This window comes from Schistosoma mansoni (genome assembly GCF_000237925.1).
Source record: "Schistosoma mansoni, WGS project CABG00000000 data, chromosome W unplaced supercontig 0185, strain Puerto Rico, whole genome shotgun sequence".
Classification (NCBI taxonomy): domain Eukaryota; kingdom Metazoa; phylum Platyhelminthes; class Trematoda; order Strigeidida; family Schistosomatidae; genus Schistosoma; species Schistosoma mansoni.
The window spans coordinates 428,875-455,824 of NW_017386022.1; the positions used below are offsets into that span (position 1 = coordinate 428,875).

General features: G+C 33.7%; 1 protein-coding gene across 1 annotated transcript; it reads right to left on the reverse strand.

Moving 5' to 3' along the window:
- Positions 1 to 255: 255 nt before the first annotated feature.
- Positions 256 to 26,950, reverse strand: Smp_162810 (dentin phosphoryn, putative; the record flags this gene model as incomplete). The annotated part of the gene is made up of 6 exons (XM_018790973.1): positions 256 to 565; positions 6,480 to 7,558; positions 9,347 to 9,973; positions 15,407 to 15,761; positions 17,649 to 17,740; positions 26,855 to 26,950. The coding sequence occupies 6 exons, from the start codon at positions 26,948 to 26,950 to the stop codon at positions 256 to 258; spliced, it is 2,559 nt and encodes an 852-aa protein (XP_018645824.1).

Consider the following 26,950-nt stretch of genomic DNA (forward strand, 5'->3'; position numbering starts at 1 on the left):
ATTATAAATATATCTCAAAATACAGTAGACTAACACAAAGTTGACTATTATGTATATTTTTTAAAAACATACTTCATACCAGTACAGTGAATAATAATACTATTTGTATCAAATTATATGATTAAATCTGAATACTACAACTCAAAATGAACAAATCGGTAAATGTAAAATAACTTTGTAGTGATTCCCATTTATCTGATTAATTAAATAAGTTAAGTTATCAAAAATAAAGTTTTTTGAATTTTATCTGACCAATTAATTAGTGTTCATTATATTGTTATTTGGAGTTGGAAGCAGTCGACGCGATACAGTTGTCACTACAGTTGATGGTATTGTTTTGATTGGTTGATGTGTTTCAATATGTTTTGATACAGTTATATTCTTATCATTATAGTGGTTGGAATATTTGTTAAGTCTTTCACTACAGTTGTTACTAGAACTGTTAGATACATCATTTTTAAGCACCAAATCAGCATTTGTGTTAGATACAAAACTATCAGATTTAGCACTGTTAGACAATGGATGTGACAAGACTTCGTCAACCCATGCCACACTGCGCTGTGTACTAAAATTAAAAAAAAAACAAAAACAAAGCAAGATGTTAGTTTCCTTCTATTATTTGAATTTTACAATTAAGGATAGATACTTTATCCTAAAATAGATGCTGTGATTATGATTGCTATAATAACATTTTTTTGTTATCAAAGTCAGTATTTAAGAAGTAGTTCACTATTTATCTCTTTAACAGTCTTCATTGTATTGGAACATTAATACAAGAATTTATTTCGATGTCTGATTCAAAGAAGTTTGCCACTTACTTACCGGTTAAATAAAGCTCCTACGAAAATAGCTATTTGCTGATGAGTCAATTATACACTCATAATCAAGGGGACTAAAATGAGAAAATGGTGGTATTATTCTGTTATCAAATATGACATGCCCAAAGCTGTTTTGAATCTGCTTAATGGTAAATCAGGCAACAGTTTATTATTATCAAGATTTGAATGAATGTGAAGGTCATTTATATCTTCTGTATTCACAAACTTCAATATTTTTATTCAGTTTTTAACTATGATAATGTTCACTTTACTACCACACTTTACCTACTCATTTACTTGTCTACTTATTATATACTTACTTACTTACTTACGCCTGTTACTCCCAATGGAGCATAGGCCGCCGACCAGCTTTCTCCAACCCACTCTGTCCTGGGCCTTCTTTTCTAGTTCTTTCCAGTTCTTGTTCATTCTTCTCATGTCTGTCTCTATTTCTCGGCGTAATGTGTTCTTTGGTCTTCCTCTTCTCCTTCGACCTTCAGGATTCCATGTGAGGGCTTGTCTTGTGACACAATTGGGTGATTTCCTCAAAGTGTGCCCAATCCACTTCCAGCGCTTCTTCCTGATTTCTTCCTCCGCTGGAATCTGGTTTGTTGTCTCCCACAGTAACTTGTTGCTGATAGTGTCTGGCCATCGGATCCGAAGTATCTTGCGTAGACAGCTGTTAATAAACACTTGTATCTTCTGGATAATGGCTTTCGTAGTTCTCCACGTCTCTGCCCCATACAGAAGAACTGTCTTGACATTTGTATTGAAAATTCTAACCTTGGTGTTGGTTGACAATTGTTTTGAGCTCCAGATGTTTTTCAGCTGTAGGTATGCTGCTCTTGCTTTGCCGATCCGCGCCCTCACATCTGCATCTGATCCACCGTGTTCATCAATGATGCTGCCCAGATATGTAAAGATTTCCACATCCTCCAAAGCTTCTCCGTCAAGTGTAATTGGATTGGTGCATATTGTATTGTATCGGAGAGTCTTGCTTTTCCCTTTGTTTATATTGAGATCTACTGCTGCTGAGGCTGCTGCTACACTGGTCGTTTTCTCCTGCATTTGTTGTTGCGTTTGTGATAGAAGAGCCAGATCATCCGCGAAGTCTAAATCGTCAGGCTGCATCCTGCCTGTCCACTGTATCCCGTGCATTCCTCCAGATGTTGACGTCTTCATAATCCAGTCGATCACCAGGAGAAAGAGAAAGGGTGAGAGTAGGCAACCTTGCCTAACACCGGTCTTTACCTCGAACGAGTCGGTGAGTTGTCCTCCATGGACGATTTGGCAGTTTAGTCCATCATAGGAGTTCCGTATGATGTTGACTATCTTCTCAGGCACGCCGTAGTGTCGAAGAAGCTTCCATAGTGTCGTCCTGTCCACGCTATCAAATGCCTTCTCGTAGTCGATGAATTTGATGTACAGTGATGAATTCCATTCGATTGATTGTTCCACAATGATACGTAGAGTTGCGATTTGATCTGTGCATGATCTATCCTTACGAAATCCAGCTTGTTGATCTCGAAGTTGAGCGTCCACGGAATCCTTCATCCTGTTTAACAATACTCTGTTGAAGACTTTTCCTGGTATTGAGAGGAGAGTGATGCCCCTGTAGTTGTCGCACTTGCTCAGATCGCCTTTCTTTGGTATCTTGATGAGAAGTCCTTCTTTCCAGTCTGTTGGTACATGTTCTTCATCCCAAATCTTACTGAAGAGGATGTGGAGTATCTTGGCAGTTGCTGTTACATTTGCTTTCAGTGCCTCTGCCGGGATGTTGTCTGGTCCCGCTGCTTTGCCACTCTTGATTTGTCTAATGGCCATGCTTATCTCTTCAATTGTTGGTGGGCCAATATCGATTGGGAGGTCTGTGGGTGCTGCTTCGATGTTGGGTGGGTTCAGTGGAGCTGGTCGATTCAAGAGTTCCTTGAAGTGTTCTACCCACCTGTTTCGTTGTTCTTCAATGTTGGTGATTACTTTGCCTTCCTTGCTTTTCACTGGTCTTTCTGGTTGACGGTAATTTCCAGCAAGTTTCTTGGTTGTATCATACAGTTGTCTCATGTTTCCCTCTCTTGCAGCCTTTTCCGCTGTCATCGCTAAATCTTCCACATATTTACGTTTGTCGGTCCTGATGCTCCTCTTCACTTGCTTGTTTGCCTCTGTGTATTCGGCTTGTGCCTTGGCTTTTTCTGCTCTTGTTCGGCTGATATTGATTGCTACCTTCTTGTTCCTCCTTGCTTCAATTTTATCCAGTGTACCAACAGTGATCCATTCCTTGTGATGGTGCTTCTTTTGGCCCAGAACCTCCTGACATGTTGAAACGATTGCCTCCTTGATACCTTTCCAGCTGCTCTCTATGGTGGTTCCCTCTCCATTGAGTAGGTCATGAAAGGCCTCGAACCTGTTGCTGAGGGCTATGTTAAATTCGTTGAGTTTGTCAGCATCTCGAAGAAAGGCCGTGTTAAACTTTTGTGATGTTGTCCGCGCCATTGTCCAGTGCTTCTTGAGTTTTAGTTTCATCTTAGCGACCAGCAAATGGTGATCGGATGCTATATCAGCTCCTCTTCTGGTTCTCACATCCTCCATCGTCCTCCTGAACTTTTTGTTGATGCAGACATGGTCGATTTGATTTTGTGTAGTGTGATCCGGTGAAATCCAAGTGGCTTTGTGTATGTTTTTGTGTGTGAATATGGTGCCACCTATGACCAGTTTATTGAAGGCACATAGGTTTGCAAATCTCTCACCGTTTTCGTTCCTTCCTCCCAGTCCATGTTGTCCCATGACGTCTTCGTATCCAGTATTGTCCTTTCCAACCTTGGCATTGAAATCTCCCATTAGAATGGTCAGGTCCTTGGTTGGGCACTTCTCGAAGATTGACTGCAGCCTATCGTAGAATTGATTTTTAGCGTCTTCATCGTAGTCGTTGGTCGGCGCATAGCATTGGATGATGTTCATTGTAATGCCCTCTCTCTTTGTTTTGAAGGAGGCTTTGATGATCCTCGGTCCATGAGATTCCCATCCTATAAGTGCATTTTGTGCTTTTCTAGACAGCATCAGTGCCACTCCTTGTGTATGTGGGGCATTTTCTTCTTCATGACCGGAGTATAACAGAAGTTCTCCTGAAGACAGTCGTTGTTGTCCAACCTGCGTCCAATGTGTTTCACTGATTCCAAGCACTTCCAGGTTGTATTTCCTCATTTCCGCAGAAATTTGGAAGACTCTACCGGTCTCCCACATTGTCCGGACATTCCATGTACCTATAAAAATTGTCGCTCTGGTTGTAAGAAGGTGCATCGGCCTCATGACTTCCGAAGGAACTCGGCTTTCATCATGAGACGTCATTTTTCCTTCTACTCCCAGGGCAGAGTTTGAATGGTTTGAATGATTTTTTCTGGTTAGCGTTTTTTTAGCGAGTTGATTTTCTACGGGATGGGGTCGCTAACCCCATGCCCAACCCTCCTCCTTTACCCGGGCTTGGGACCGGCAGTAGCCCCTGGTGGAGCTACAGGCGGAGTTAGTGCACGAAATATACGTATTCAAAATCCATTCTCGTATTTGGCTTATTTAATTTATGATACAGAGTTACTCTGATTTCAAATTGCTGTCCAAATAATTACAATTTTACCGTAATCTGTAAATTCAATCAGGACAAAAAACAACATGAGATTAATTACTAGAAAGTTACTGACTAAGGCGGAGTTTATATACCGTAATCGGTTGATCTATTGAATATACTGTACAAACTGTTATAGCTCTAGATTTAAGCATTTGATATGTAGACCGACTAAAATTCATTTCTCTTAAGCCTGTATTCTCTCAAAGTTAAAATAATTCCATCATGACAAATTTTGCCATAACTGGTTTCCTTTTTAAAGCATATTACCATTTTTTTTTGGCGAATTGTAAATTGGAATCTGAAAAGTATCTTGGTGATGGAAAATAGAAAAATGGATCACTAATCAGTGTTTAACATCATGTTTGTATAATCCTCAGTGATGATCAAATTTTATTGTTCAAGTTATTGTATGATCAAATGTCTGAGTGACATGAAACCTCTTGCAATAAGTCTTAGAGTAAAACGATTGAGAGTAGTTGACAGGATTCTGTATACATACGACGCGTCCTAGTTTACAGTCTACAACTAGATATACACAAAGGGGAGATTCAGTCTCTTCAAGTTTATGATCACTTAATGTTGGTGTAATTGACTCATTCGTGAACTAGGTACATGGCTTTCTTCTGACTACCTCCAGATATCTAACAATGTCAAACTGAGTACATATAGACGTTTGTAATACATTGGACTCGAGTATTAGTAGTTTTAACGGTGTTATATAGGGCTTTCCAATGGAATAATTTTTATTTTAGTTCATTTTATGTATGTTAAATAACCTCCCTAAAAGGAAATTATTTACTTCACAGAAGTATGTTACGCCAGATAGTCTCTAATGCTAAAAGATTTACGGATCCTAAACACTAACTCCTTAATTTATACTCAGTAAACTAAAACATGGTTACACTTTTCATTACTGATGACAATGATAAGAGAAGCCATAATGTATGTATATTGCCAAACATTTAATGACAAAGTTTCTATTTATATGGTGTTTTAATTAAAAACGTTCAAATAGATTAGTTATCCAATATGTATACACCTGACTGTACATTATATAAGAACGATTTCATTGAATTAACAAAATCAAAGCTGTTGCCGAACTACAAGTTCCCTAAATTTAGTTGAAGATTCAATAATTTGACAGTAATACTGTCAAATAATACTTTTTTCTTGTGTAATAAATTAAGGGTAACCAATCGATCGGTGCAACCAACTTTAGAAGATATGAAACCAAAATATCAAATTACACAGTTGATTCGATAAAATACGACTGTTTGCACTAATCCAATTCATTTCTTGTATGAACAAACGTTTGAGTGTTGTAAGTTAAGTTTACTTGTAGTAAACATTTAAATTATTTAAATTACTCAGGAGATTATACTACTACAAATTTTACATTTATAAGACATTTTTCGTCTTACGATCATCTTCAGCATCGTTGTTCAGTAACTTTTTTTAACAAAAAACTTTGATATATTACCAATATCAACAGGAGTTTTGTGGAGATTCTAGTAATTTTATGGTTTAATTCATGAGTCGATTGAAACTAGACCAACGTAGAAAACCTGGAAGCACTGGATGGTCGTTTCGTACTAGTATGGGACTCCTCAGCAGTGCGCATCCACGATCCCCCTCCGCGAGATTCGAACCCAAGACCTGTCAGTCTCGCGTGCGAATGCTTAACCTTTAGACCACTGATCCAGCATCCAACGGTGTTAATGTCTAACTTCAACCAATCCACGAAATTGAGCAGCCGTTGAAGTTAGGCAATAACACCTTTGAAAGCCGGTTCAGTGGTCTAAAGGTTAAGCGCTCACGTGTGAGAATGATAGGTCCTGGGTTCAAATTCGCGGGGCGAGATCGTTGATGCTCAGGAGTCCCACACTAGGACGAAAAGGCCGTCCAATGCTTGAGGGTTATCTGTGATGGTCTAGCTGCAATTGACTCATGAATTCAACTATAATATTAACAATACTTTCTAGGCTCTTTATCCAATAGGAATTACATAATAATTCAACTGTTTATAAAACTAACTGTTAACGTACCTAGAATTTCTATTTGTTCTATTACTTCTTTCAGACTTTGAACTTTCATTTATTAGCACACCTTTAATTTGTCGTTTGTCACTGATTTCTTTCTTGTCCTTGTATTTGCAAATGCTACGATTTTCATGTTGCTGTGAACGATGTGTCTGAATTCCTTTATTATCTACACCTTGGTTCTCGGTTTTTACGTCTATTTGTTTAATATTGTCATTAGCTTTTGTAATATGTTCATGATTTCTAATTGCCGGTTTGACAATTTGAATTGGCATTGGTTTTGATAAATTAGGTTGTGAGTTTGTGAATGTAGCTTTAGGATGACTCCTATCTGAATATATATTTTTTGTAATAGTTTCTGCACATTGGATAGAACAGTCGTTGGAAGTATTAGTCCTTGAAGCAACTGTTGAAGGCACAAAATCGGGAGCTAAGCAACATTCTTTGCAAAAATTTAATTTATTTACCAGAGGACTTTGTTGGGAATATGACTGATCATTAACTAATTTTTCATTCACTACGTTTAATTGATTGTTTATTTCAGTGGCCAGACTTTCCCGTTGGTTTACCTTGTCGCTTACCTCATAAAGTTTTTGAAAATTCCATTCATCAATCGCTTGACGAGCTTGTAATAAACGATCAGAAAATCTGTCACGTGTCCTGCTGGAAGTTGCCAATCGAGGGTTATTGTGCATTTCATTATTATCTAGGGAGTTTTTTAACTTTGATTCTTTCCGTTCATAACCTTTCGTTTGTTCTGTTTCACAAGTGTTAGATGAATCAAGGTTAGGTATTTTCATACTTTTTGGTATATTATGAAAATAAGCAGATTCTAATGGATTTATCAGTTCTGTTTCACGTGATATAGCTGGAATTAGTAAGCCGCTGTTCAGTAATTTGCTCGTATCTGAAGAAGAGATAGATGGAAATAGATTTTTATTATCTAAGTAGTATGAAGAAGAACTTGATGCAGGCTGAGGAGGTGGAAGTAGATCTGTTCTATTACTGATGCAGGGAGGCTTGCTGAAAGTAGTGTGATTGTAGAATTGATAGTCATCTTTTAGACATTCATTTGGATCATTTTTCTAATGATGAGGTTGTTATCCAATAAAGTATAAAAAATTAAAACTATTTATTAGCTTTGTTGGATAGAAAAAATGTACTTTATAATGTCAAGACTAATTAGATACGCGGTAAATATGTTTTTTCTAGGGTGGAAGGAGTTTTTTAGTGGTTGCTGGAGACAATAATAAACTACACAATTTACTCTTTCTTTCTTTAGATAGTCACACATTTAAACTCATGTGCATGCAAAATACTTACAAACAGCATCTGTGAAAGAAATAACATTTCGTATTTTGACTTAAATGTAACTGAATCTCATATAGAATAACTTTACGAATGAAATAACAATGATAACATGTTTACTTGGATATCGTTTCACGTTATTGACTTTTTAAACATCGTCTGCTACTACATTTCAAAGGAGTTGACTTTTCGGCTTAAATATTACCGATGTTTTCATCTGTAAAGTGCATTTGCTTAGGAATGACACGTTTAAAATTGAACACGTAAAATAAAGAGAATATAGGAATAATCCTATTTGCACTGTATGATAAATCACAATAAGAAATTAACTTTGAAAATACACGTGACGATTATGCTTTACTCAACACCATTAGCAACGTCAAAAATGCTGCCATCCAAATTGTGATATCTACTAGTGAGAAATCCCAGTAAATCAAACTAGCCTAGAACAACCAAGTAATTTCGTTCAGCTTAATTAAGCTTATCATATTACATATATTATATATAATACTTTCTTATGCCTTGGAACCATAACAATATTCATCGTATCAGATAATCTGACTACTGAAATACTAAATAATGTATATGTTTATTAAGGAAATACTAGTATAATTATTAGCTTATGATCAATTCTACTACATTAAAGTTGGACAAATACGCCTTTGGATTTATTTAGAGAAATTATAGGAATTTTCTTTCACAGATGTGACATATTTCGTTAATATTACATTACTGATAGTGTGGTGTGGTCTACTTATATACACATAAGTAGTATATGGTGATGGTCAGACATAGAATGTATTTTGGCAGAAGATTAATAGAGAACAAACAGGAATGAAGCGAGATCGGTACGAAAATGCATGAACAATGAAATCAGAGAAGACAGACTGAGATTTGCAGAAGGAACAGTTAAGATTGAGACAATTGATTGTTATTTAGCAAATTAACTGTTTACTGTATGGTTATCAGAATTTAGTGAGATGGTCTGTAATTTATACTTACATGCATTAGATTGTCCCCACCCGTGTTCTTATTCACTACAATAGGTGTGTATTTATTTGCCATTTAAAAAGTAATAATCCGAAAGAAAACTATTTCACTTCAGATTCATTATTGTTTTTCTCCAAAAAAGCCTTTTATTACAGATATACTTGCAGGTGAATTAGTAATAATATTTATCTTAATGAATAAAAATGATATTGTCGATTCCATTTACTATACATGAAATCAAAGGTATGTAATTGATTCAGTCACATGAACCATATAAAAGTAAATGTACTTTATTGAATACTACCTTCGTAGTATCTTTTTTAATTACAAGTCATTAAGAAGAAAGTAGGTTGCTACTATACATATCACTTAACAAAGGATTATTAAAATAATGTTAAACAGAAAAAGTGGTAAATGGGTAGTATACACATTAATGTATATTCTAGTTAGTTTATTACCCCCAACGAAGTATCTTACAATTGCCAATAATTTGGCTGCAATTTCTTTGATGTGATAAAAGGCTGATTTTCTAAATAATATATTCTTGTTACGTATTAAGGCAGACCATAACTAACCTTGACAGAGGGTCGATTGTGTAACTCTGACCAATACTGTGATTCCATAGGTAATATTGAATAATTAACTGCAGAATCATTTTTTGGTTCAAAGTCCTTTTTATATAAATTATCTGAATTTGTGTTAGGTACTTGGCAGACAGATTGCTGAAATGTTCGTTTAAAGATTGTAGCTGCTGTCATTGCTGCTATCATTGCCAATGCTGAAATATTGGATGTAGTATTTGAAATTACATTATCAGCGTAATTACAACTATCGTTATTAGAATAAATAGGTAATGAATTATGTTTCATGAATGTTGATAAACAAAACTCATGATCTAGTCTATTATTACTCAGTTTTTCCTGTGATTCTGCATTGAAACTGGTTTGACATTCACGATCAACCAATGATCTCATCATGTTTGAATTTAATGGGAAATTGTCAGAACGATGTTTTATTGTATGTGATAACCATGAAGATGTATGAAGATCTGGTGTTTTATCAACGAGAGGATGTGAAATATTTTCACGACATTCATAGCAACCTTGATTGTCAGTCTCTTGATAAAGGTTTTCATTTTTTGATTTCATCTTCTGTGTTTCATATAGCTGTTGCATATGATGCATAAGTACCAATCTCGATTGCTGAATATGAAAATGTAAATAAATAATTTTAAGACAGATTTTTGAAAAAAGTAAAATTACAAATTTGCTTTAGCATATTTAACCTGAGCTGTATTCGTTCTATCTAATTTGTGGTAAAAAATAAGTTTGTTACTTATTTCACTAAACCTATCTTAAAAGGAAACTATATATTGAAGGCGTGAGTCAATTGAAGCTACACCACCATGGAAAACATGGAAGGACTGGACGGCCGTTTCGCGCTACTGTGGGACTCCTCAGCAGTGCGCATCCACGATCCTGCCTCGCGACATTCGAACCCAGGATCTACCAGCTTCGCGCCGGAGCACCGATACACCACTGAGCCGGCATCCAACGGTGTTAATGTCTAATTTCAACTGATCCACGAAGTTGAGCAACCGTTCACCAATTGTCTTCAGTGAGTTGATATCTCACAACAGACGTGGTTTGAACTCCACTGGTCACTGCTTCTTTTGATAACTTTAGATGAATGTTAACAAGATAAGTTCTTAAATAAAAACATTATAAGCTTCGAAATTTACATAATTTCCACATTGATCACGTGTATAATGAATTTTTACTATTAACGATAGCTAATGCATATACATTGTCTTCATTTACATACATTCCTTCTAGAACTATTTCTTCATTGTAACTAAAAGGTAAAGGTTGACTTCATATGTGCTTATTATTCTCATTCTTACCACGTTACTCAGAAGAAACTATCTAAAATCTAATGGAAGGCTTTCGTATTTTTAAATACCTTAAAGTAAATATCAATCAAGACAAATAAATTTCTTATATCTAACGAATTGGATAGTTGATGTAAATCACGCCCAACTAATAAACAATAATACAATTATCAAGATATTTTTTTTGCAAAAAATAATAAGTTATTTGTCAATCACACCCTTGATTATTAAATTCTCTCTTTAATGAAAAATTTTTTTTAATTTTATTATTCAGTAAATGAATGAAAGATGGCCAAATTATATGTAGAAGTACTTTTCATATCATTTATGGATATGATTCAAAACTGCCCCCAAATGCCCTGGTACGCCCGGGAATGGAGAGGGGCCGCCCTCTCTTTCAAAATGCTCTCACACGGCCACGCGTATATAGCCTCTACCAGGGAAATCCTACTAACCGACTTCTCGTAGCAGGGATGTTGTTTACGAAATTGAGAGGACGAAAAACGAATGTCCGTCGCTTTAGCCGGGTTGGTGCACACGGAAAGTCCACCTATGGGAGTTGGAAAACACTGATTCCAAACTAATGGTGCACATGGGCTCCAGTATTCCGAGGGAACAAATGGCCTATGAACCTATCGTTGTTCACCGTCTACCATGGGACTGCATCTCCTAAAGTTCGTCCACTTCTTTGTGGAATGTACCTTTAGGTCAAAGGCTCCAGGTGTAGCCCTCAAGAAAACCACTTGCGTCGGGTCTGGTCACCCGGGCAGTATCATAGCCCTCACACAATTAAATGAGATGACATTTTTGTGTCGCGCATATATATCTGGTGCCCCCTTGTACCAATATTGATGTGTTCAAATAAATAAATAATTGCAAAACTGAAAGAATCGCTTTTCTTTTTTTTCTTAGTTGAAGTGAAAACAAAAATATATCTTTTATATTAAGTTCAAAATTTATTATGGTTGAAATTTTCACGGACTTCTATATGATGGTATCGTTGTATTCTATATTTCACGGACTTCTATATGATGGTATCGTTGTATTCTATATTTCACGGACTTCTATATGATGACACTGTTGTATTCTTTACTTAATTTTATATTGATGGTAAACCAAATGGTAATATATTTTAACACTATATTAATATTAATCTAATGTTTCTAATGTAACAACTACCAGATTAAAGTTTATTATTATTATTATGAAAACAACACCTGAACAAATCGATTGAGTACACTATTAATTATAACTGTTTAAAACACTTAGTCCCTTTGATAAATTTTGATAATACAATGAGATAACTTTCGTTTTCTCACGGCATTATAGAAAGTTATTGTGGTATCGGTTGTTATGTTAAGCCCATATACTTTATTCTAGCTACTGGCCAAGCCAATTCACCTATACATTATGAGTCATATTTTGATCTTGTTCATTGTTCGCTTGTTAACCTTGACTACTTTTTATATGAGCGTATGTATGTGCACACATTGTATCTTATTCATCATATGTCTGTCATTCATTTTTGTCTGACTATAAATGTTGATTAATGCTTGCTTAAAATGAGTTGGCTTCCCAGCCATCTCCACTATGCATCATCTTTGCTTCTCTCGCTTACATTTGCTCATGTGCCCACAGCTTTCTGGTCTGCATCATTCATCAATAAAAATGTAGTTGCCGCTTCCTTTTGCCTTCAGATTTTATACACCGTTAAGGACTGGTATAATAACGGTTATCGAAGCGAACTATTATTGAGGCACGGCACTACATTATAACTTGAGTCGGGTTTAATACAGTTTACTAGTTAGACTGAATGATATATATACTTGTATCAACTAGTCTATTGCATGTGATGTACAATTTATGGTAAATATTTATTTTCCATTCTTATTTAACCAACGAAAAATCGAAATAGGATGGATAAAAATAAAAAAAAGAGAACAAACCTTATTTTGTATTTCAGTCAAAAATTTACAATTTTGTTTTTTCGTTTTTTTTCTTATATTTTATTAACACTAACGTTTTACAAAAGACACTGGTCAAATTTGTTTGATTATAAATATTCAGTATGATCGTCTTTCTGATTTACTAAACTACACAAAACAAATTTAGCAGTAATTTTTCTGACAAGTTTAGTTTCATAGTTGAAATCATAAGTCAATTGAAGCTAGACCACCAAGGGAAACCTGTAAGCACTGGACGGCCGTTTCGTCTTATTATGGGACTCCTCAGCTGTGTGCACTTTAATATACAGTAATATTTATAAGCATATACGAAATATTAAACCAATCAAGTCAGTTTATGAGTCAATGATAACAGTAGAATAGATTAGATAACTAAAAATAATAATAGGTGAAAAGTACAAATTGGTAGTGTGATGACAGGTGTACTAGTTGTGATAAGAATAATAAAGGCTTGAATCAATGTTACATAATAGGAAATAGGTCAACGATTAGAAAATATAGACACTGAAATACCATTCATAAAATTAATATAAGATTACGTAACAAGAAGTGTTCAGATAATTAGATCGTGAAGCGAATATTTGAAAAAATAAATAAATCATTGGTAGAGGGGGTGAAGAAAAATAAACGAAGAAAGAGTATGGAAAATAAAATTATTTATTAAGGTCAAGGGAGAGGAAAGGATGTTACAAATTTCTTATGAACACAAAGGCTTGGATTGTTGGATCGAATTCTTATAGCTTCTGTTATATGTAAGAGACGAGATAGAACCCCATAAGGAAAACTAGTAGGAATACGATAAATAAGTTTAGCTGATGATGTACTACGTGATAGACTGACTAGAGCAGTGAAGAGAACGTTTGATGCAGCCAACCTCTGTCTATCCTACTCGACCCGATCTATGGTGATCCCCCGACTAAAGAATAAGTTACTGGTTATGCCACTTCTGTGTGCATCTACGAATTCATCTGCTCCTGTGGAGAAAGCTATATTGGGCGCACTACTAGACAACTGAACCAAAGAGTTAGTGAACACCTCCCTTCGTGGTTAGGAAAAGGTATTGTCAAGTCAATATGGAGCTGGGTTCTTTCACACTTGATCGATAGCGGTCACATATAATTGACAGAAATCAGTCATTTAAAGTTATTTATCGTATTCCTACTAGTTTTCTTTATGGGGTTCTATCTCGTCTCTTACACATAGCAGAAGCTATAAGAATTCGATCCAACAATCCAAGTTTACTTTCATAATATAAAATAATGGTCATGAACTTCTTGTAAAAAGAATATAGTTTTCAAATCAGAATTCTTTCAAAGATTTAAGATAAAGGAGGTTTGATAATAATAGTCATAATTTACTAATCAAGATAAGTGAAACACTTTCATTGTAATCTCTAAGCTTCTTAGATTGCTTTAGTATATTTCAATAATATACCATAGGATCTTAAAACGTTAGATAATTAAGTAGTTGTCTATTAAGCAGGTTTTTCAAAGTTAAAAATTAGTAATGTGTAGTAATATCAGTGCTGTACTCATATCTAATTTCTGAAACAGTTTCCACATAACCAGCGAATGATACGTTTGGGTTGTTTAATTAATGCAGTTTTTTACTGATGCTTAAATACTTTGGCAAAATAGTTGATATAACTGTTGATTTGAAAACCTTCAATTGATCTACATTGTTATGAAGTTAAACATCAGTTGAACTATATATATAATAAAAGTAGTGTACATCTGAAATGAATATTTATGGTCTATAGGACTTCATGAGTATATTTCACTTCATCTGCTTGAATGAAGCTAACTAAATCACACAAACCATCGATGCGTAATAAAATATAAAAGTCAACGAAAACTGGTTAAATATTGTTTCTCCCGTAGACAAAATAATACTGAAAACTTAGTGAAACTACATATTATTATTGAAAACGTTTATCTATACTCTCCCGGCTCTGTGTACAAAAGAAGGGTATCTAATTTTGTCATATTCTGGATCGTGCACTCTGTTTTACAAAATGGCGAGAATATCTGAAATTAATTTTTTATGATTTCCGTTAATTGTTTTAACTTGTCAGAATTTACAAAGTAATTTCTATTTGGTTCAAAATGTTTTTGGTATTAAGCACAACTATAATTTCAATTAGTATGTGTTATAGGGTGTGATAACCGGTTCACTTTTTATTCGTCAGATAAATATTTGCTTGATCTTTGATAAATGGTGCTCAGTGTATATCCCTAAACAGTCAGTCCTATACCAGGATGAAGCAGCTGTCATGTACTACGCGATTGTCAATCACACTCAAAATGATATTGATCTTTGATGAATACCATCTAAACTTTTAATACTGTTTACGGTTTCTAATGTATTATCATAATTAAAGACAGACAAGTATTGATACACAACAGTGGAACATACAATTTCTGTATTCATGTACGAAGTTTCAGCCCACAAAATCATTTCCAAAGAAGTCTCTTTTATAGCTTTCTATCTTATTCTCCATATCGCTGGAATTTTCGGAATTCAAGCATCTTCAAACGACTGACAGAGGAAATATTAAACTAGATCGTCTACTCAGAGTTCGCCATTAAGCTTTGCTTAACACGAAAATTCAATCTATGAAGTTGTGGGATTTGTATTTATTCATTCAAAAAAGAATAAAGATTTCTAATTGATTGATGTTCAATTAACTTGAATCATTAACAAATAAATCAAACTGCAACAGATGAAAGGGCCATTTAATTACTGAAAATACAAAGAACCATCACAACATAATCAATTACCTTCAAACTTTGTATCCTTGACATCAATTGCAATTGTCGATTTCTGAGAAATTCCAAGCGTTCTGTTAACTGAACATTATTCAGTTGGTACATTTGTTGAGAGCCTTCGAATGATGGATCACAGTCATTTTTACACAAGGAACTGTTATTGTGCATACTAGATGAAGAAGTGCTAGAACCAGATATACTAGAGTTATGATGATGAACACTACTACATGAAGCTATTTTTCTTTGAAAAGCCTGAGGCGATTTGAAGGAACTTTGTGAAATATTTAAGTGTTCTTTTAAAAGACTTATAGCATCATTAGTTTTCACACTTTCCGTTTGCAGTCTTTCTATCTCTTTTATAATTTCCCTGAAATTTGAAAATTAATTTATATATTCTATCAGATAACTGAAACAAAATACAAAACCATTTCATTTAAATGAAGAAAAAGGAATAATTATTCCTCAATTTTGACATTTGGTACTTTAGCCAAATTAATGAAAATTTAAAACTCCATGTCAATAAACTGTTCAAGCAGTTTTCAATATAAGAATAAAATTATTTTTCTCAATAAGATTTTAGTAGTCAGACCACTTGATATGTTATGGGTGTTTAATATTGAAGTAATTAGCGAAGGAAAACGTAAAACAAACTACTTAACGTGATACATCAAATATGAAGGTTCATAAAAATTCATGGATTGCTCATCAGCTTAGTAACTGTGGCTATACCATTCATACACTAGTTTAGAACCCCTTGATTTCACATTAACAAAGATATATTTTTGTTCGTTATGACCTACATTTTATATGCAGCAGTGTTACTATCTATGATATTGCCATAAAGTATTGTTTAATATCTTACGTGTATAAGTGTGGATACTAGAATTAACAAAATCAATAGCTTCCTGACACATAATGTTTCTGTATGGAACAATACAAATCTTTAGATTTTTGTTGGTAAATGCTTTGATATAACACCATTTTGTGTAGAGTCTACCAGCATATATTCTCTGGGCTATGAACATTAGATAGCGAAAAGTAATAATATAAAGTAATTTTTCTTTCTGACAAAGAAGTAACGTGACTGTTCTTTGTGAATTTGATTTGCGATTTTGTGGGGTTGATAAGACAAATTGATAAAACAGATTTCATGACTGATATTTGTTTTTCAAATAGCCACTACAATTATACTTGGCTAAGAACATTACACAATTTAGTAGTGGAAAGTTTTTAAAGTTGATGAAATAAATACAATTAATGAATGAAATGTATATTGCAAATTTACTAAACAGGCTATGAATGCTTGAGTTCACTTTACCAGCTATCATTACCTTTTTTAAAAAAAACTAATTACCATAATATGCCTTCGTCTTGATGGAATGCAGTTTGAAATAATGAGATAAACGCGATGAGGTGTAATACAGTTAAAATCAGTGCATAAAATATCATCTTTACTAATAGTGTGTTCTAGTTCACTAGTATGTTCTAGTTCACTACTATGGTAATAATACAAACAGTTTTACAATGATTTGGGACGAACTACAGATCATTAGCATTATAAAAAGATATTTGAAAAATTAATAATGTGAGTGAAAACACAGTAAGCACTCAGGTTTTGTTTTAGCCAGAGTAGTATATATATAGTGTAGGTAGTATATGAATACTTAGAACATTAATAGAATACACGTAAGTGATTATTAGTTAAAGGGCATGTTCGGTATAACTTATGTTACTATACATAGTTTCAATTTTTAGGTTATCTTATTTCATATTTATTGTCTACATGTACTGGGATATCAAATTATATAAATCAATATAGTTCAAACGTTGAACAAGTAACATACTATCTATATTCAGTGATTACAGTTTTGGGCTTAAAAATGATATATCTGTCGTTTACCTTGATGTATTTTTTTAAATAATACACATTCTTATAAATATCCTTCAGAAGACGATTTGTAGCTTCTGTAAATCTGAACTAAAGTTATTATGAATGACAAAGACGTGACTGACTTGAAAATGTATGCCGCAAATTATTAATCTCTACGTATAATCTTTACTTATTTCAACTGAGCAGAGACTTTTGCCGCTAATTTGATTATTGGTTAACACTTAGTTCATAAATTCTTTTCGGAGTATCAAGTCAACATACCTAGTTCTCTGGTTGAAATCATAAACATTCAATTTACGAAACGGATAATTTTTTTTACAATAAATAACCAAACGATCTAATAGAGTTTAATGAATACACTACCTGTTATAGGCTTCTATTTTAAGTATCATATTCTTTTGTTCCTCTGTGAAATTTGTTGAAGTGACACCATCAGTTGTATCATTATTGGAGATCTAAAATGAAATGAATTATATTTATATTTATTAAAGAATGTAATTTCAACAAAACACTAATTGTATTCTTCAATCGATAATAATAATAATCATATGGGCAGTTCAAACAATTATACTGGATGTATTTTTCCTTCAAAGTTTGGTTAACGCAACCAAAACAAATCAGGTTTTACATGGTGGTCTAGCTTCAATTGATTCATGATCTCAACTATTAAAATTACTATAACATTCACAAAACCCCTTCTGATAAAAAATCATGATTAGTTTTTCACGAATTATAATTGTAAAATCTTTATTTGACATGTAGTACGTTATTTTTTGGTGTATAAGATACTACGAAAGTAAATATAAGACATCTGGATAATAATAAGAAAATAGGGAGTGTGAATCAACGTTTGAATCCGAGTTTAAGGTTATGAGTAACTAAAAAGTATAAATAATGTGATATATTCATACAAATTCTTTGTTGAAATTTCTATAATGCCATCAAATTTCAGAAATCATACATTAATGAAATTTGAATACACTTTTAGTTTTTCATCTTCACTTTCATGGAACTATAACATGGGGGGGGGGTTATAAATGAGTTCATAATATCAGATCTGACCTTCTCACACCAATTATTTTTCAAACAACAATAAGGGTTTCTGATGAAAAATCAATAAATTTGATCTGGCAGCCGTTTGCTCCTAAGATCATAATTTATCAACGTTTAGTTTATCATTGATGTTTATTGAATTTCTTTTCTGCATCATAAAGATGACTTTGAAGGTACTAACTTAGGTCAGGTAGTCTTTCCGTCAGAAATCACTAGTACTGATCCAGCTCTTTTAATGTCTTGTAGTGTCTTTTGTTATGTTAAGCCCACACATAGCTTATTCTAGCTTCCGGACAAGTGAGTTTATTGATTCCTCTCAAGCTACTTTTTGACCTTGTTAATTATTCGCTTATCAACATTGTCGTGTTTTTGTAAGTGTATGTGTGTGCATTTATTACCTTACTCATCACATGTCCGTAATGTATTTTTATGTGACCATAAATATAGATTCACGCTCGATTAAATTGAGCTGGATCACACGCCTTCCCAACTGCACTTTATTTCCTTTCGCTACATATATATATATATATATATATAATATTTTTGTGATATATCATTTGGATATCACAAATATATTATTTATTTACTTTCCATTGATGTTTAGGACTGCAATTGATCAGTCTCTTATTGGCAAATGTGCATACTGTGCGTATTGCCAGCTGACGAGTCCCAAGTAGAACGAAACGCGCGTCCCGGATTCCCCTGCTGGCCATCCATGTTTAGGACCGCAACTGGTCAGTCTCTTATTATGTATTATTTATATTTATAATGACGCATTGATTATTATCGGTTAGAATAGTAATGAATAAGAATTTTTTTATCTAATATAACAATGTACATTTAACAAATCTGTATCAGTAAATCACTACTTCTTACGTTTTATTCGGTGAACAAAAGTTAGGTTAAACAACAAAAGTATGTACAGAGGACTTTTATCTACGTATTAGTACAACTGCTTTTAGCTGTGTACCCTATATTTATAAAATTAATCTGGTTATATTCATAACCACAAGAGCTAGAAGAACCAAACCTATTACATAGGTTGGTGATAAGGGGTTTCCAATAGAAGCATGTGAGAAGTAAATGTTTAGTCATTAACATGAACCTTTTTTTAGAGAACCACCAAAATCCAGCGGCGACATTGCCAATGCCCATTGTCCGCTAAATCAAAGAATATCTTATCTCGTCATCACTTCCTATCAGTTTGTAATGTTCACTTACTACTCATTACGATTGGTTATACAGTATATTCCATTGCAATCATTGATTGATAACTTTCAATCTTTGGTTTTGCAGTTGTCTAATATTTATATAAATATTTGGGCACACTAGAGTTAAGCCTGATGGAGTTCTAACTGAAGATATTATTATTCTTCTCTGTGCTATTCCGATAGAACTAGTGTTAATATTTTTAATAATCTATCTTCACATTTTATAAAGTCTTTACGATTCTCAGTGTTTAAGAGCGAAAAATTGATGATAAAAACGAATGTGTAGCTATTTTACTCTATATAAAACTAAATCATGCAACAAGATTTGAAAAGATGGAATGTGGAATCTAGGACTTGTGTTTCGTTTCATTCAGCACTATTTATCTGGATGTACTTCCATCCCGGGTTAGAAACTTACTCTGGGATTCGAACCTAGTACCTTTTGTTCAAAGTATCAATGTGTTATTCACTTAGCTACTGGATTCATATAGTCATTCACTAAGACTGATCACAATGCAGTCGAAATATCAACATTGGGATAATCCGAATTATTACAAATCAAGGTAACAAACTTCGAGTTTACAATCATGTTGAAAAAATTAATTTTTTTTATCTTGTTATTCAAAAACGACGTCCTTTATCATTTATCGCAAATTATCAAAGGCTTCTAATTAAGAGAAGTTTTATATAGTAAAAGAAATCTGTGCATAGTTGTCATCAGTTACTTTGAAACAAAATACTTGAGAGTACTTAAATTTATTAGCGAGACTATAATTTATGGACGACCTTTGAACTCATTTTAAGCGACCTTGAGAAATGTTAGCCAATCAGTAAACAGTCAGCATAGAGTAAAAATATATTATACAAAACTAAACAATTAAAGTGGATACATCCTTTTATATGGTCCAAAAACTTGTCAAGGTTAGGAAAAGTTTCAAAGGTTCCAAAATCTTAATGCATAAGGTAGAGGAAGTCATCCACATGGCTCCATAATAGTTGGTCTCTGGAACCATGATAAGGTTACAAAAACCCTCTCAGCCTCGACCACATAGCTTCAATATTGTTTGTGTGTACTCCGGTTGTGTCAGTTTATCATTCTTATTATGGGTATGTGGGTATGATACCGATTGGTTTCGCTCTTGATGATAGATGAGTTATGTATTCATATATTATTTCAACAAAAAGGAGCTTATTTCGTATAAGAATTGTTCTAAAAACTTTTTTACGGTTTAGCCTCATAATTAAAGCCACAGGAATCCTCTTCGTTACATTAATCATCATTGAACAAAAAGTATAGATCCTTCCACTAAGAACCTACTGGTTCCCATGATGAATCAATCTAAGCTAGACCACCATTGAAAACACAGAAACATTGGACTGCCGATTTAACCTCTTGTGAGACTGCCCATCGGTGCGCATTTGCGATCCCGCACGAGGGACTCAAACACAGGATTGCGGATTCGCACTGCTGAGGAGTCTCACAATAAATCGAATCAGCCGTCTACTGCTCCCAGATTTCGATGGTTGTCTAATTTATATTGACTCGTAAATTTAACTATAAAAATGCTACAATCCCCACATATGTCCCATACTGATAAAAAGATACTAATGAAAAGCTATTTTTTTTACCATTCATTCATTATTTTCATTTGTATGTTACAGAATCATTATTGAGACTCTGTGATGATAAATTTACTTAAGATGGTAAAATATACTTGTAGCTTGGACACAAGATTTTTAGGATGTTTTGTTCTCTCAGCTGGATAGTTTAATCATAAAACCTTCATTTTCTTTTTCGACGATATCATCAGCACACTCTTCAATAAGAAGTGAGTCATTAAATTGCCTTACAATTAGCTATCTCCCTATTTTGGGAACCTAGAGTTTGGTTGTATATTTCTCATAGGTGTGTGAACGTTGCTTGCACGTTTTTTCGAATGCTTCCACCTCAGATTTGATCTCTGGCTCATAGAATAATACATCCACAGAATCTTAGTGTTGTCGGAACATTAATGTGTTGTTTATTTGTACATTTATATGTAACATCAGTTAGCAAATGATAGTATTCAAACTAGAGGTGTTACAGCGGAAATGAACACGTTATTCACTATGATAAGTAATTTTTTCTACTAATGAAATTTAAATTATTGTTTTTTCATCACATATTTATGTAAATCTTGTCAGCTGTCGCTTATTAGACAGGAAGTTAGTCGCGGCTTATATTGCCCAGTGAAACTGGGTAATTATCGATCGAATCCTTCAGAAAGCGGTAGTTACCTTATAATCACAGATACACATCTATCATGAACAATGAATAGTACGAAACCTAGGTTAAAGATTCCTTGTGGACTACATATAAGCACTTAATATCATTATTTTTAAAATGAGAAAATTTAGATTTAGACATGATGTGAGGAAAAATTATCATTGATAATTATTGAATTAAAACAATGGATTATATTATTTCAATCGTCTTCGAATAAAATCAACTGAATGAGATAAAATCTATCTTCTTAAATGTGATATCGAGTGATGCAGATTGAATTTTTGCAGTATATTTTTAGTGAGACAAAACAGACCTTTGATCTAAATGTAGATGTCGTTCACCGTCCAAAATTCAAGTAACAGAATTAACATTCGTTTCACATGTAAATCAGTTTGATGTAATGAAATAATAAAAATGAAATAAATGGGTTCTATGCAATTTATTTAATTGTGAATATTTACGTATCAGAATGTAACATAACCTAAGTCCTACATTGGATTCTGAAATTAGAAATAAATGATATCCATACTATGTAGGCTACACATCTTCTTGAGTAATATTAGTATGAAAACAACCGACTTGACAGTTTTATGGATTAAATCAAGACATAATATTTTGTTGGATTTTGAAAAACACATGAACTCTCTACTTCTACGATAAAGCCACCCAGGATTTAAGCGACTTAAACAAACTACAATGCTTCTTGAAACACAGACTCAATGTAACTCTTGACTTGTTTATTTGTCCTGCATTATACTGATAAATTTGAGATCAAAATAAAAATAATGTACAGGCTAATTAGTGTACACTGTTTTAACAAAAATATTATACATGCCTTTGTCATTTTAATCAAACAATAAGGAAATTTCATATTTGATTAGATTATGTTACTGTGTACGAATTCCAGAGTGATCATCAACTCTGGGAGGCAGGTAAATCCAGCTGACGAGCCCCAGACAGGACAAAACGCGCCACTATGCATCTCTGCTTATAATGCTTGTGAATTATGGCTATATCAAGGCAGTCCGCACAGTATACACATATGCCAATAGGAAACTGATCAATTGCAGTCCTAAACATCAATGGGAAGATTCAACCAAACAATCTCAAGTGAATTTAAGTTATGTTTTGTTTATCACTAAAATTGTAAAACTTCAAATAGATTTATGAAGTCAAGTGGATAAAACGTTTATATTTCCTTTGAAGACTTGTTGATTATAAATTAAATAATGTTACAATGACATTTATATTTTGATAATTATAGACTGTGATATGCCTTTTTTTAAATCTTAGTAAGTTAACGTTCTAGTAAAAATGTATTCTCACTGACTAGTACATTTGGTAAAATGTTTGACCGTAACACTGTAGTGAACGAGAACACGAGTTGGGCATTGAAATGCGTTTGAAACGAAATTACAGAATATTTCAATGAAATCTGACAACCATACAATAAACGTTTAACTTGCAAACTTTGAATTAATTGTCTCAATCTTGACTGTTTCTTCTGCAAATATCAGTCCATGGACTCTGATTTCATTGTTCATGCATTTTCATACCAATGGCGTTTCGTTCTCGTTCTTTCCTTATCGATCTTCTACTGAAATATATTCAATGCCCAACCATTGTTATATATTACTTACGTGGATATAAGTAACCCACATCACAGTATCAAGTAATGTAGTTAGAACTCTAAGATAAGGTATTTGGTTTTATAACACTAACTTGTTTCAGTATCAATTAAACGTCTATCAATCAAATTTGGATTCTATTTTCTTTTCACTTTCGTCTATAGCCCTTACATACTCTTAAAACTTATATCTTTGAATTGAACCATGAGTCTTCAATTTATTTTCTATGCTAAATTTAGCATTATGAAAATTCCCTAAAGGCAAAATAAGAAATTAATGTGAATATTTTTGAATTTTTAAAAGGCATATGAAAAACCGTATGCATCTATAAGTAGTTGTCTTAGACGATATTGAAAGGACCAAAATTTAGCTTAGTATGAATATTTCATTAATAATAATGGTTTTTAGTTTACTTTAGGATAAAAATTGCAACCTTCACTCTTTGAATATCATCAAGTGAAATATCTCACTTCCATAGTTTGTGCCTGTGAAACTGATAAAACTATCCATTATTCATATTTTAGGGATTTATCATAGAAATTTATTAACATAATTTACCCAAACAATAACATTTTTATCTTTTGCTAACAGATTGTACCTAAAGTATCATTCAATGTATAGATCTGTTAATTTATTATTGTGTTATTAAGAAACAATTGAATGTGTGCTTTTAACTTAATAACTGGACATAATTTTGTACATCAAATTATGATTCAATTGAAGCTAGACCATAATGGTAAACCTGGAAGCACTGGACGGCCGTTTTATCCTATTGGCGAACTCCTCAGCAGCGCGTATCCATGATCCCGCCTCGCAACACTCGAACCCAGGACCTATCAATTTCGTGGATCGGTTGAGGTTGGACATTAACACTGTTAGATGACGGCTCAATGGTCTAGTGGTGAAGCGCTCGCGCGTGAGACTAATAGGTCCCGGGTTAGAGTCTCGCGAGGCAGGTTCGTAGATGCGCACTGCTGAGGAGTTCGACAATAGGATAAAACGGCCGTCCAGTGCTTCCAGGTTTTCCATGATGTTCTAGCTTCAACTGACTGATGATTCAAACTTTAAAATTACTCAGATCTCCGCAAAAGCCCCTTCTTGTAAGTGGACATAAGTCTATTACAATTAATCCATATTTTGTATCCACGTTGAAATGCTTCGATTAAAATCTATAATAGAAATAATAAACTGTTTTGATTTCAAATAGTTTATTAATTTTGAGATGGTAAAACACTTTAACTAACTTATAATATCTTTACTAAATGGGAGTATATATGATGATAGAATTTGTTACATTTGATTTTTATTAAAATATTGAGATTGTCCACTACTTAAATCCACATTATAAATAAAAGAATATCAGTGAACATGGTTGTTTTCTTTAAACAAACTGAAGTTATGACTGAAAAAATGCCATTATCTTGTTATGTTAAAATACTTAGTCTTATAGCTAAATTATACCTAATATCCTTTTTAATGATGGTATTAAAATAGTCAATGATAGGTGAAAAAAGTGAGTTTATAATAATATAAGTCGGTAACTGTTCCTGAATAGTACTGAATGTATGTCGACCATGCGCATTGTTAAATTTAACATACCAATCATACACAATTTCATTTATTTGCTTATGATTACCTAATGTACAGAAGTATATAAAGTGACTGCCTTCAAAATGTGATTGTAAAATGGTCACTTATTATTATTATTATTTAAACACATAAACAATGGGACAAGCAGGCACCAAATAGATATGCCCCACATAAATCAATCGATTTGTGTGAGGGCTAGGATACTGTCCAGGTGCCCAAACGGAACCGGGTGGTTTTCTTAGGGGGTCATACCCGGAGCCTTTGACCTAAAGGTCCAATCCACAAAGCAGTGGACCAACTTTAGGAGATGCAGTTCCATGATAAACGATGACCAATAATTGGTTCAAACGTCGTTTGTTCCCTCAGGATACTGGAGCCCATGTGCATCATTGATTTGGTATTAGGGTTTTCTATTTCCCCCAGGTGGATACTCCGTATCCTTAAAACCCGGTTAAAGTGCAGGACATTCGCTTTTCGTCCTTTCAATTTCGTAAACAACAGTAATGCCGTGAGATGGCAGTGGTTGCATACTCGTGGCCATGTGAAAGCATGTCAAGGAAGATAGCGGACTCTGTCCATCCTCGGCCATAGCAGGGAATTCGGGGGCATAAAATGGTTTCAATGAATTATCAACTGTTCCACTGAATCAGATGATTCCTAGTAATAGTCTTTACAGAACATAATTACACAACATAAATGTTGAATAAATTCTGGATAACTGCCATATAAGAAAGGGATACACTGAAAAAACAGATGTCCGAAGTATATCAGACTAATATAAATTTTAATCGGAATTACTTAAAGTTAAACGAACATATTTCTGTATAATGACAACTTTTATAATCAAGCTTTCTGTACAATTAGCAACTTTGAATGGTTTACATGTTATTTCGCTAGCTAAGATAATTTGTTTCATAACTCATATGAACACAATACATAATATATATTTATGTATATGCATACAGCTAAATAACTTCCGTTTCACTAATGAAATTATGCAAGAGCGTATTATTTATTGATCATTTACTTTGAACTACTGAGTCCATGAACGTTTCTGCACATGCTTGTTAGTGATTATTTAATTATCAGAAGGAGTTCGGTGGAGATTTTAGTAATTTTATAGAGTTGAGATCATGAGTCAACTGAGGCTAGATCATCATCGAAAACCTAGAAGCACTGGATGGCCGTTTCGTCCTATTATGGGACTCCTCAGCAGTGCGCATCCACGATCCCGCACTCGCGAGATTCGAACTCAGGACCTACCAGTCTCGCATCAGAGCACTTAACCGATAGACCACTGAGCTGACCGGCATCCAACGGTGTTAATGTCTAACTTCAACCGATCCACGAAATATTGATTATTTAATTACCAATCCGAAGTTGACAAACTTTACTGTGAAAAATCTATAACTCCTGTTTTGTTACATTCCAAGTAGATTATCTAAATATGGTGGAAAGTATTTACAAGTCTGAATTAAAACTGATTACTCAATGCCTGCAATGCCTAAATTTTAGCTACAAGGCATCTTGTTCAGCAGCTATGTGATAATATTAATAAAAAAGTTTGTATAAAACAAAATTCATATTTTGGCTTCAATTGTTTAAAACTAATCAAAAGATAGTGGACTTAGAAAATCTGTTCTACTGCTGAATATTTGTTCAAGGACTGGATTTGATCGAATTAATCTTGAATTTTCACAATTTTAAAACCCGAAATGTTATCATGAATTATGCTTCTAGAAATGATATTATGGTTCAATAACTTTATTTATATTAGTTGATAAATAAACATATGAAAATATACTTTCACAAGTACCTCACCTGTAATGAACAATGTTGATTTCGTAGTGAATTATCCATATCTGAATTTTGTTCAGATTTACATGTACAACGACAAGTACATTTAGCAGTTTTCAT